Source organism: Lutra lutra, chromosome 2 (genome assembly GCF_902655055.1).
Source record: "Lutra lutra chromosome 2, mLutLut1.2, whole genome shotgun sequence".
Taxonomy (NCBI): domain Eukaryota; kingdom Metazoa; phylum Chordata; class Mammalia; order Carnivora; family Mustelidae; genus Lutra; species Lutra lutra.
This window is the reverse complement of record NC_062279.1, coordinates 105814906-105827757: the sequence shown is the minus strand read 5'-3', so window position 1 is coordinate 105827757 and position 12852 is coordinate 105814906. Positions and strand designations below refer to the sequence as shown.

Below are 12852 nucleotides of genomic sequence, written 5' to 3'. Positions count from 1 at the left end.
ACAAACATTATTTCTTGCCTTTCTTCTCTTATTGTGAGAACTGTCTTTCTTAGGTAAGACCTGGGCTTCTACCTGTGCTCTATATCTTGTCCCTTCCTGACTCATGAAACACAGGATTTTCTCATCCCTTCCGTGTTCTGTATTCACAACTTCTCTTTCTTTATTAGCCTCCTCCCCTGTACCTTCTTGCTCTTCGCCTGAAGACTCATAAAAAGAGTTTTAAACAGTCATCTGCATCTCCTACTTTCCACTTAATGTTCAACCTATTTCAAAATTGTTTATATGCCCCCAGTATTTCTGTGAACTGCTTTCAAAAAAGGTCCCTGCTAACTTTCTTTTAGCCAAATCTGGCAGGCTTATTTCATAGGCTTTGTCTAACTTGAACTTACCATGCCATTTTATACTGTTCAGTCTGTCTTCCTTCTTGAAACAGTCTCCTCACTTGACTTTGCTTATATCATACTATCTTGGTTGTGTTCTACTTCTGCTGCTTTCTTGGTTTGCTTTTAAGTCCTTCTAATTCTCAACTATTGTTTGGCTTGAGGGTTGTGCATTTGTTCAGCTCTTCTCTAATTGTATCTCCCTGGATTTTTCTTCCCTGGGAACAGGTTTTTTTTTTATTTTTGCCTACTTTCGTTTTTATCTTTGACCCAAATTCAATATGTAGGACTTTTTTTCTTTCTCTCAGTAATATTTATTGTTCGGGAAAAGTGTAGTTATATTATGGAAATAAAATCAAGCATAAACCTCCCCTCATAATCCTCCTATCCCAATAAATCATACAGTGTTTTTTTTTTAAGATTTTATTTATTTATTTGACAGAGAGATCACAAGCAGGCAGAGAGGCAGGCAGAGAGAGAGGAGGAAGCAGGCTCCCTGCTGAGCAGAGAGCCCGATGCGGGGCTCTATCCCAGGACTCCAAGATCATGACCTGAGCCGAAGGCAGCGGCTTAACCCACTGAGCCACCCAGGCACCCCGAATCATACAGTTTTTTAAAAAGATTTTATTTAGTTATTTAACAGAGAACACAGGCAGGGGGAGCAACAGGGAGAGAGAGGGAGAGAGAGAGGGAGAAGCAGGCTCCCCACTGAGCAGGGAGCCAGATGTGGGCTCAATCTCAGGACCCTGAGATCATGACCTGAGCCAGAGGCAGATGCTTAGCTGAGCCACCTGGGCTTCTAATCATATAATTTTTATCTTTCCATGTTTTCTTCTTCTTGGGGTAAATATATAAACATTTTTATTTTGTTGGACATTTTTTCCAGTTTATTTTCTGTTATACAGTTAATATAGTTAAAGGTTTTCCTGAATATAGCTTTTCCTTTTTAATTTCTTTTGATAGAATTTGATATGGGAGGCAGGGTTTCTAGAATGGCCTCTCAAAGATGCCTAATCCTGGAATCTATGAATATGGTAGTATCTCATTCTCTTGGTTATATTATTTTACATAGCAGTTTACTTTAAAGAAGTATTCTCCTGGATTTTCCATGCAGATTAATTAATTAATTAATTAAATGAGCCCTTAAAAGTAAGGAGCTTAGTCTTGCTGCTGGCAGAAGAGGAACTTGGAGGTTTAAAGTGTGAGAAGGACTGATATTCCATTGCTGGTTTGAAGATGGAGAAGGGGGTGTATGAAAAGGAATACAGTTGGTTTCTAGTTGCCTAGAGCAGTCCCTAGTTGACAGCCAGCAAGTTAATGGGGACCTCAGTCCTACAAGTACAAGGAACCAAATTTAGGTGGATTCGTTTTTAGAACCTTCAGATCAGATTCCAGCCTCTACAACACCTTGATTTTGGTCTTGTCAGGTAGTAAGCAGAGAGTGTAGCCATGTTGTGCTTGGATTTTAGAAGACCCATGGAAACTATGAGACAATAAATTTACATTGTTTTAAGGCTATAGGTTTGTTATAGTTCATGACAGTAGATATATGGTATAACAGGCTTTAAGCGGTTTACTTTCCATGGTTTTTACTTAACATGGTTTCCTTACATTGTTTGGTTCCAGCTGCAGTTTTAGCTCATTCAAGTTGAGAATCAGCATAGAGCTTTTGTTGTAGACCACCGTTCTCTTCTGCTCATACCAGGCCCCTGAGAAGTTAGCAGTTGACTGGTGTGAGCTGATAAATACATGTAGAGCCCAGAGAGAAAAAAATATTAATATTTGTAGGAGACCTTTTATGTTCTAGTTCATGTATGTGTTATAGCCTTTGCTCTTCACTTTAAGGAATAAGTGATATAATCTCCATTTCACTGTTGAGAAACCAAGTTCTAACATAATGGTGGGAAATCATTTGCCTAATGCCACCTTTAGAAATGGTGAATGAAGAATTCAGCTTCATAATATTTAGGACTTAAAAATCCTCTCTTTTGAAATCTTTACATAATAGCTAGAAAAGTGGTAAGAACCCTAGTCTGATTCTGCCTAAAACCTTTGAGGCACACCTACATTGTTTTAGAATCTCAACTCATTTTTCAGTGGTAGACTCTGCTGGACACAGTAGTTTCCTGGGAAGGGTAGATTGGTAGTTCTATAATTAAACTGGAAAAATAGATTTCATCTTTTAATCAGTACAGTTTATTCCTTTAGTTAATGAGACCTGAAGTACCATTAATATGAAATAAGTGTTAATCACCATCTAAAGAACAATTTGGTCATTGTTGGTACAGTGCTCCTTTCTTTTGTGTCTGGCTGTGTGAAGAGTCCCTAAATCATCTGTAAGGAACATAGTGGGAGAAAGCGTCTTTGAACACTATGTTGTAAATGGATAGAGGGAAGGGAGAAAAGTCCTGAAAGTTGATAATAGAGTTAGAACCACATATATAGAAATTTTAAGGTTGTTGAAATTCCTTGAGGGATTATGTGTTATTCACTTGGTAGTCTAACACTATGTGTTCTGCCTACGTTTGTTGAACTGATATAGAGTAAATTGTAGAAAGTTCATAAGAATTTTACCGTTTGTTCTTAAGTTCTTATTCTGAGTTTTTGGTTTGCCTGAGAGTTTCCTTTCCAGTCTTTAAAGGTATTATAGCAAGACAGTGGTTTGTCTAATCCCTTTATGTTGCTTATGAGATGGGAGAGCTTGTATCATTCTGATAAAACTTAGTAACTCCCAGACATGCTTCCTATTTGCCCTTGTAACCATAAACATCTCAAATCTGCTTTTATGTTGTATGAAATTTCAAAGTAAATTATTAATTTTTGTGAATAAAAATAAAACATTTTGCTTTTAAAAACTATACATAATCCCTTAGAATTCTGATATGACACCCCTACCACCAAAGTCTTCTGTAGGGTCTTCATTGGACCTGTTGACATTTTGAATGGATAATTCTTTTATAGGGGATGGTCCTGTTTGGCATCCTTGGCCTCTTCCCACTAGATGCTAGTAATACCTCCCCATTTTTGACAATCAAAAATGTTTCCAGACATTGCCAGATAGTCTGTAGAGGGCAGAATTGCCTCTGGTTGGGAACCGGTGATCTAGTTTATCGCTGAGTTATCCATTGTGTCCAGCCTTACACTGGTAATTATGTAGAAACTTCAGATTTGAACATTTTGTTTTATAAAGGATCTCCTGGCATGAGGTGTGTAAGTCTCCCTAGTAAGACTGGAAACCTTTGAGAACAGGCTTCTTTCTTTCTATTGAGTAGTGTTTAATATAGTGATGAGTAGTAGAGCGTAAACATGTCAGTCTGGTTAATATAGTTGTGCATATTTCCCTAAAAGTGGATTTTACTTTATAAAGTCACACTAATCTTTTGTGTAATTAGTTGCAACTAATTACAGATTCATGTAGACTTATATTAAGATTTTAAATTCATTTTGCAAATGTTCTGAAAGGATTTATTTGACTTCATGGTTTCAGATCTGTTTTTTTTTCTTTTTCCTCTCAAATTTCAAGACGCAAAAGTGACTTTTCTTTTGCATACCTTGCTTTCCAAATGTAGAAGCTGCTTTTTGAGTCATGCAGGAATTTGTTCCAAAGCATGTGTTCAAATTTTGGCTTGCAGTGAAATTCTGTAGCGCAAACCAAACCTTTAAAAATAAAAGGATATAGAAAGGATGCATGCATATAAACCTGTCATTGGCAACTTGAGGGAACCACTGAAATAACTTTCTTTAACACATGGAACATCTGCTTCAACATCATGCAGTTTCTTGATTTCCTTTAAAATCTTTTTAAAACATTTTGTGAAACCTGTTTTATCGGCATTTTAACATGTTAATTCTTTCACTGTCATTCATCATCTTCTTAAGGCTGTATTCTAATATGTTAAAAATTTACTTTTCACTAGTAACTGATAAATGCGGTTGGCAAAAAAGCAATTTAGAAGGATTTTCAGGTCTCTTTTTTATCCCCAAGCAGCAAAAGCAAGGTTTAAAGTATGTAATGATATATATGGCTTTATTTTCTGTTTAGGATGAGTTTCTAGGCCTAGTACATTAAATTTCAAGATATATAAATAACTTCAGTTTCCAAAAAGAGATCAAGAAACTTAATTCTAAAAGGGAATTCTGTCATGAAAGGCTTTATGACTGTTTTAAAATTATCTTTAATTTTTAAAGCTTTATTAAATTTCAGTCTATAGTGCTTTTAATCTTTCACATGGGCTTTTATAATGTATGAGTAAATTTCCAAAACCTTGCAAATGCTGAATTTCTTTTTTCTTTAAAGGTTCTTTCTTGTGGAGAGGTTATTCATGTGAAGATCCTTGGAATTTTGGCTCTTATTGATCAGGGTGAAACAGATTGGAAAATAATTGCTATCAATGTGAATGATCCCGAAGCCTCAAAGTTTCATGGTAAGTCTGTAACTTTCCAGAAATAGAAGTAAATCAGTATGTCATTGGAATTCTTAGAATTTAGAAGGGGCTCATCTGAAATACAATGTATATATTTGGGAGTTAAATTTGTGTGTTTTTTTTGTTATTCAGTCTCCATCCACAGAATGTAAAGGGTAGGTCAGTTATGATTGTGTCTGAGTTGGGTCTTAAAAAGAGAGAAAAGGATATAGGAGAACAGGTGGTACTTCAGACTAAGAAAGTACACACTACGGAATTCCTTTCTCCTTCCCTCTATTCCCTCCATTCCATTCCTCTTCCCTCCCTCCCTTCCTTCCTTCCTTTCCCATCCTCCTCCTCCTCCTTTTTTTTTTTTTTTTTTTTTTTCCTTAAATCTCTGTTTTGTGCATTTGGGTAACAGGAAGAAAACTAAGGGAGTAGTGTTGATCAAGGACATAAGCTGTGCAAAAATGGGGGGAAAGGCAACTGCTCTTTGACACAATTTTGATGTCCCAGAAATAGCTTGGTGATAAAGAGTTGACTTTCTTTGGAGTTGGGCAAACTCAAACCTCAGTTTGAGTTCTTTGCTACTTCCTGCCTGAGTGACTTTGGGTAGATCATTTAACCCCTTTCAAATTCAGGTTGGTCACCTATAAAGGGAGAGAGTTATACCTACTTGTGAGCTTGTTGACAGTAAGAGATGATTTACTGAAAGCATCTGACTGTCATGTATCGACTGTTAAAAATATGGCCACTATTATTATTCTTTGACTCTTACCCCCTTTTTATCTACCTTTTTTTCTTTCAGTTTCATTCTTTTTCAGGTTCCTGGTTCCCTTTAGACTTCAGTTCTTATCTGGAAAATACATCATTTCTGAATTGACTAAAACTCATTGGCACTTAATGTGTTAACCTCTCTTAATTTATGTGCATTTAAAAACCTTTCCTTGTGCATGGAACAGCCAGAGATTTTATGCCATTCTTGCACGTAATTGAGAAAAGAAAGGGTCTGGTAAGGTGAAGTACAAGTAACCTCAGGGGCAAAACTAAAGCAGAAAAACTACAATTAAAATAGAGATTTGAGGGGCGCCTGGGTGGCTCAGTGGGTTAGGCCGCTGCCTTCGGTTCAGGTCATGATCTCAGGGTCCTGGGATCGAGCCCCGCATCGGGCTCTCTGCTCAGCAGGGAGCCTGCTTCCTCCTCTCTCTCTACCTGCCTCTCTGTCTGCTTGTGATCTCTCTCTGTCAAATAAATAAATAAAATCTTTAAAAAAAAAATTTAAAATAGAGATTTGAGTCCATAACCATATATATTTCTTGTCCGTCTTACTACTTACCCGGGTTTCTTTATTACTATATTTCTCATGTATACGTATGTGAGAAGAGGAAAATACACAGTTAACATTTTTTTAATAGGTTAACTGCTTCTCAGTTGAGAACTGGTAATATAATGGTGCAACAGCGCAGCCAAAACAAACCCACTAACTAATCAATTTGTAATTTGACACCCTGAAGTCATGAAACTCTGCTAAGGAATTCCCCCTTGAAACTGGAAAGGCTGAAAGCCTGAATGAAATGATTTGTTAGGTGGAATACACTCTTCTTTAATCCAGTCTTGTGGATACGATTTAACTTTTTAAACTCTCCGCATATGCAAAGCATTGGTACCTGTTCTAGTGCATATTACTATTCTTAATCTAAAAGGCGCTCCAAGGTGGCTGGGTGGCCCCAAAGCCTGGGTGGCTCAGTTGGTTGAGCAGCTGCCTTTGGCTCAGGTCATGATGCGTCCTGGGATCGAGTCCCACATCGGGCTCCTTGCTCATCAGGGATCCTGCTTCTCCCTCTGCTTGCCATTCTGTCTGCCTGTGCTTGCTCTCTCTCCCTCTCTCTCTCTCTGACAAATAAATAAATAAAATCTTAAAAAAAAAAAAAAAAGGTGCTCCAAGGATTTAAATAATTTGCCCAAGTTTGCACATCCATTAAATAGTAGAACCATGATTTGAACTCATTTCTGATTATAGTGTCCATTGTCTACCTCTAGTACTCTATGAAGCAGTTCATACTTGATTATATAGTAATACGGTTTTTCTAACTAGCAGGATTGAAACCAGATTACATAAGGCTAAGTACCTTACTTCCTTCTTGAGTTTCCTAAGGATTAGAATGAAAAATTTTAACTCTCTTTTAACTTTAATTCTGCTTGTATCTTGAATGGAGATGACTTTGCACTTTGGCATCTTCTGAATTTTTTTAGTGTATGCTTGTACAAAAAGACATGCAGAAATATTGAAACTTACTTAGGTTGAGGTGACATCAGACCAGAATAATTACAAGAACTGGTTTTGAAAGAAAAAAGGACTTTTTTCCATTCCACTAGAAGAAACACGTATCCTTGTCACAAAAAATAGAACAGTGCTTCTTCAAAATACATTTTAAAAATCCTAAAATTAAAAGATTAGGTGAGTGTTATTTGACATACTTTGCTCTGAAATGGTATGCTTACATTTGTTTTGTATTTATTTCCTGAAGGAGTAAGGTATACAGAGGGAAAATGGATATTACTTACTTGAAGGATATTTGTAGTGTTCACTCTGGATAGTACCTGAAGTAATAACTCTTATATATCTAGAGTTTGTAAAGTAAGTTTTGTAGTTTTAGGAGTTGTGTTTTCTTCTATTACTTCTCATTCTTTTTACCTTCACATTATTGTAATGGATTCTACATATCTTTTTTGAATTTTCTTTCTTATTTTACAGTGACCCAAGGAATAGATGTAGGTACAAAGTAAAAGGCTGAAAAAACTGTAGTATAAATTTTTTTTTAAATAATGAATCATGGAATACTGGATACCCTACAGAGGAGCCTTTATTTTTAATTCAAACTCAAGTTTTGATTTGTATTTACTATGTCTCCAAACATTATCCAGATGTTCTCTCAACTATTTCAGACAAAAGAAGAGTTTTTGTTGTCCTGCTGCTTAAGCAAATGTTAATGGACAGATATCATTCTTTTTTTTTTTTTTTAAAGATTTTTTATTTATTTATTTGACAGAGAGAAATCACAAGTAAGCAGAGAGGCAGGCAGAGAGAGAGGAGGAAGCAGGCTCCCTGCTGAGCAGAAAGCCCGATGTGGGGCTTGAACCCAGGACCTGGGATCATGACCTGAGCCGAAGGCAGCGGCTTAACCCACTGAGGCACCCAGGCGCCCCGACAGATATCATTCTTAAGCTTAACTTTTTTCTTCATTACTTAGCCTGATGTTGTCTGTGTTTTCATTAACACCTATTAAAGAGGTGGGCATTAGAGGGGATGAGAATGGAGAGATGTTTAGGAATTGTAGACGTTGAAAGCTTTCTAAATTTGTGAAGGAATTTTTTAGAAGATCGGTTTATGTGATTTAATTACACTGTTTAATAGCTTTCTCTTATAACAATTAATCTATCTTCTAAAGGCACCTAACTTATAATTCAACAGGAGCTTAAGTATTGTAAGCACATAACTTATTTTATATGATGTTACAGGTTAAAAATAGAACTACAGGGGAGGAGGGACCTTAGCATTTCTTGGTTTTGAGATTAGATGAAATGCCTATTGTAACAACCTATGATTTTATTATGATAAGATAAAAATGTATATTTGGTGTCATATGATTAAATATTAGCTAGCAAAAATATTAGCTAACAGATATTAAAATTTTTTGCTGTTCTGTCTCTACTGTACATCTTCGAAAATTAACAATATGTAACTTTGAATTTGTCAATATTTTTAAAATTTTTTAATGTGTCCCTTTTAAAATTACAACAAAGGATTGTGGATGGTATTTTTAATTATAAAAATAATCATATACTTGTAAATAAAAACTCAGAAGTATAAAAGAAAGGTATATGAAATAAAAAGTAAAATTCTCCTTCCCACTTCTCATCCCCTGTCTGACTTCTCATCTCTTCCTCCCCATGTTTTTAGTTCTCCTGAGTGGTTGCTTCTCTACTCAAACCATTGTACTTAGACCTCTCTTTATTAATTTATGTTTTTTCCCTTTTGACTCAGGTTGCTGCTTTGAAAACCAAAGGAATTTAACTTCTTTTTTTTTTTTTTAATTTAACTTCTTAAACATTTGAATTTTGTTACCATATTTCGTCTTCGATTATCATAATAACTCTAAGCATTACACGTTGAGCTCTATTTATTGCTTCATTAATTTTGAACAGTAACTTGTGGTTGCTGTATAGAACTAGGGCATTGAGGTTTCTGTGTTCTTTCTTTTTTACAGACCAGTTTCTCTGAACTGTATGTTAACTCTGTATGTCTAAATTTATAATGTTTAAATTCTGTTCTTTAACTGTTTTTTATGTTTGATATCTTGAATCTGAAAATTGAAAAATAACAACTAGCATTTACAGTCTTTATGTGAATATTAGTTACTTCCTTTCTCATACTTCTTATTGAAAGACCAGTTATGGACATGAGAGAACAGCTTGCCACACAGCGATCATCACAGGGCTTCTTTTAATCGCCCTGGCTTAATAGTTCTATTTTTTCTTAGATTCTTTCATGTCCTCTTTTTTTGTTTTCCATTTTTATTGTTGGCCAGTATACATTTCCCAGAATTCTTTAAAGAAAATGCATGGAAGATTGATTCTGAGTCCATACATGTTAGAAATGTCTTTTTTGGTCACCTTCTCCTTAAATAACTTTGATATATAATGCAGTAACTTTAAATATAAATTAGTATATATGAATTGATATTTTTAATCACAAAGGAGTAAATGATTTTATGACAGTTTAAATGTTTGCTGTCTGTATACTTCTTGGCATTTTTATTAGATGGATCAACAGGAGAGATTAAAACCATGTAGGAAAGAGTAACTACCTGGAATTTTAAAAATTCTTTAGTTTTCTGAGGATGTGTGTAATACAGAAATTGATAGAGAATTTTTTTTTTTTTAAAGATTTTATTTATTTATTTGACAGAAATCACAAGCAGGCAGAGAGGCAGGCAGAGAGAGAGGAGGAAGCAGGCTCCCCACTGAGCAGAAAGCCCGACGCGGGGCTCGAACCCAGGACCTGGGATCATGACCTGAGCCGAAGGCAGCGGCTTAACCCACCAAGCCACCCAGGCGCCCCTGATAGAGAATTTTTAAATTACCTTTTACAGACTTTCATTGTTACTTAGACATTTATAAAAATAAATCCTTGTTAATTTCCACTACTTTTAAGAAAAAGAAGCTGTTTTTGACATGATCAGTGCCTATTTTTTCTTTTTTGAAAACAGAGAAGTCTTTTAATTTATAGACAGTATATCCTTCCACATTTTCATATATAGTTTTAAAATTAATTTTTTTTGCTTTATTAATTCATTGAATTATGATTCTGCCAGGACGTTTTAGGGTTGTTTTATTATGAAGTAACTTTTTTGGTCCAAATGAATGTATGTGCAAACTTTGGTAGACTATAATAGCCTCTTCTAATATTTATAGTTTTTAATTTTGACGTGACTAATTTGAAAGTAGCCATCGCATCAGAGAACGTATTTCAATTAGAAAGAAGCTTTTGCTGGCTATAGTTCTATAACTTTAATCTTATTGTTTGAATCTTCCAAGTTTTGCCTTCTGAAACTGGAGTAGCCACTGTGAAAATCTAAAAATAGTCTAAATAACATTTAAAAACAAATTCTTTGTAGTCCCTGATAGAAAATCGGTTACTTTGGCTAGCTCATTAACACCTGAAGAGCATCTAAGACCATTTAATACACTGTAATTAGGTTCCAGGCTCTAATGTTCATAATGGTACCTTAATGGCCTGAAAGAGTTAAAAAGACTCCCAGGGCTCCTAAATTGTTACTAGAGAATGCCTTGGCCATTAGAGATAATAGCGCTTGGTTATGAAATAAACAAGTTCAGAGCTTTTTAAGAAGATTGAAATGCTAGGGCATGTGTAATTTCTCTTTTGGTTAAATTAACCACCTTCTGTAATGTAGAGCTTCACATATTCTCCAAACAGATGTTTTAGCCTCTTCAGACCTGCCAGTGATGCCTGAGGACCTTATGTCAGGTGAAGTAACATATTAGGAGGTAATATAGGCCCAGAAGCCACTTCAACTTTCAGAGTGTTAAATAAATGAAAACTATTGTTAGTTCTCCTCTTTATTTAAATGTTGCTCATGCAGTGATATTGTAGTTTTATAAAATGAAAAATTAGGAAAAAAATTGAAATCAGAACAATTATGTTGATACAGATACCTTCTGGAATTAATAAACTGCATGAGTGAAAAAGGGATTATTTAAAATGAAGCAGTTGAGAATTTTTCAAAGGCAGGCATCATACTTGTCTTAGAATTATCATAATGTATATGTATTTGATATACATACAGTTTCAGCTTACATGTAGAAAAATTTAAAAGTCAGGGCGCCTGGGTGGCTCAGTTGGTTAAGCGACTGCCTTTGGCTCAAGTCATGATCCTGGAGTCCCGGGATCGAGTCCTGCATCGGGCTCTCTGCTCAGCAAGGAGTCTGCTTCTCCCTCTGACTTTCTCCCCTCTAATGCTCTCTCGCTTTCTCTCTGTCAAATAAATAACATCTTTTAAAAAAAGAAAAGAAAAATTTAAAAGTCAAAACTATGTAGTTCCCTTTATGTCTTTCAAGACCGTAATAAACATGTGAAAACTAAATCTGTTTGGCTCAAATTTTCATTTTCTAAATGAACTTCTAGTGTCCCTGCAATTATTATTTTAAAAATAAGCAATTTAACATGTTGTTTGATTTCCTTACTTTCTAAAACAATTTAATACTGTTATTTAGGGGAGAAATAGAGAATAGCATAGAAATCTTAAAGGAAAATATTTGTGTTAACCTTTATAACCAGGAAGAATAGAGTTCAGTTTGCTTTTCTGTGCATGTACTCTTTGGCACAAAAGAGGACTAGCATGTCACCATTGTCATCCCAAAAGCTCTAATATTTCTGCAACAATTCCTGCATGTTTAGTAACTATGCTGTGTTCTTCTTGTGGACTATCTGTCTGATGTTTACACAAGCTCAAGCAAAATGTGACAGTGTCCCCTCCCCCCCACTTTGTTTTTCAGAGTAAGAAACTGAGGCACTGCTGTGGGGTTGGGGGTGGTTTGTAACTTGTCCAACGTCATACAGGGAGCCACTGGAAACCATTTGGTTTCCAGAGCCCATGGTCTTCACTACATCTCCCCACCCCTCTGAAAACTGCTGGGGTAATCAGATGTATCCCTGGCCTTGGACAGTGTTGCTCTCTGGGAGTACTGATCATTGGCTCTGAAATAATTTTGGCATCAGTGGGATACTTGTGATTAGAGGTCCCGGGAAAAACATGGCTTTTTTGATCTTCATTCCTCTGATTTCATTAACTGGCATACCTTAATAGGCATGGGTATGTAAGGATGGGGTTGGGAGGGGGCAATTTGAGGAACAGGGATGAATTGAGTGAAATGTACTATAATTAAAAAGAGAATTAAATTGCTGGGAACCTCTTACTTCTTTTTGAAACCTTGACGTCTTCCAGTGCTTTTTAAGTTTAAGTCATATTCCTGGGATGTGTTGGAAGAGTAGGGGATCCTCTCCTGTGTAAGTTACTGACCTTGGAAACATCATGTAACCCCTGGAAGCTTTAGTTTCTTCATGTCTAAAAGTGCAGGATTGATTCTCTAATGGGAAAAACCCTAGGGATCATTTATCAATCTCTAAATTTTGGTTGTTCTAGGAAATATTTTTAATTCATTATTTTCAGCCTCTTTTAAAGTAGAAACACCTAAATAAATTATCTTCAAAGATAATGCTGAAGGAAACAGTTAAATTAAAGGAATGTGAGGTAGATCTCTTTTTTTGAAAGATTTTATTTGTTTATTTGAAAGAGAGAGAGCACATGCCAAGCAGGGGGCAGAGCAGTGGGATAAGGAGAAGCACACTGTGTGCTGAGCAGGGAGCTTCAATCCCAGGACCCTGAGATCAAGACCTGAGCTGAAGGCAGACACTTAACTCACTGAGCCACCCAGGTGCCTGGCATATCTTACACTAAGGTAACTTTTAGACGATGGAGCTGGAACTT

The 12852-nt window shown here is 35.9% G+C and overlaps 1 protein-coding gene across 4 annotated transcripts in view; it reads left to right on the top strand.

Annotated features, from left to right (window-relative positions):
- PPA2 (inorganic pyrophosphatase 2) overlaps positions 1-12852 on the top strand; it is an 86669-nt gene that overhangs the window by 31223 nt on the left and 42594 nt on the right. For all 4 annotated transcript variants that reach the window (XR_007125184.1, XM_047718134.1, XM_047718135.1 and 1 more), the window contains one exon: positions 4678-4804. Coding sequence is in view for 3 of the 4 variants with exons in the window: in XM_047718134.1 (XP_047574090.1) it covers positions 4678-4804 (127 nt within the window). In the remaining variant the exon portion in view is untranslated. The remainder of the gene's footprint in view (positions 1-4677; positions 4805-12852) is intronic.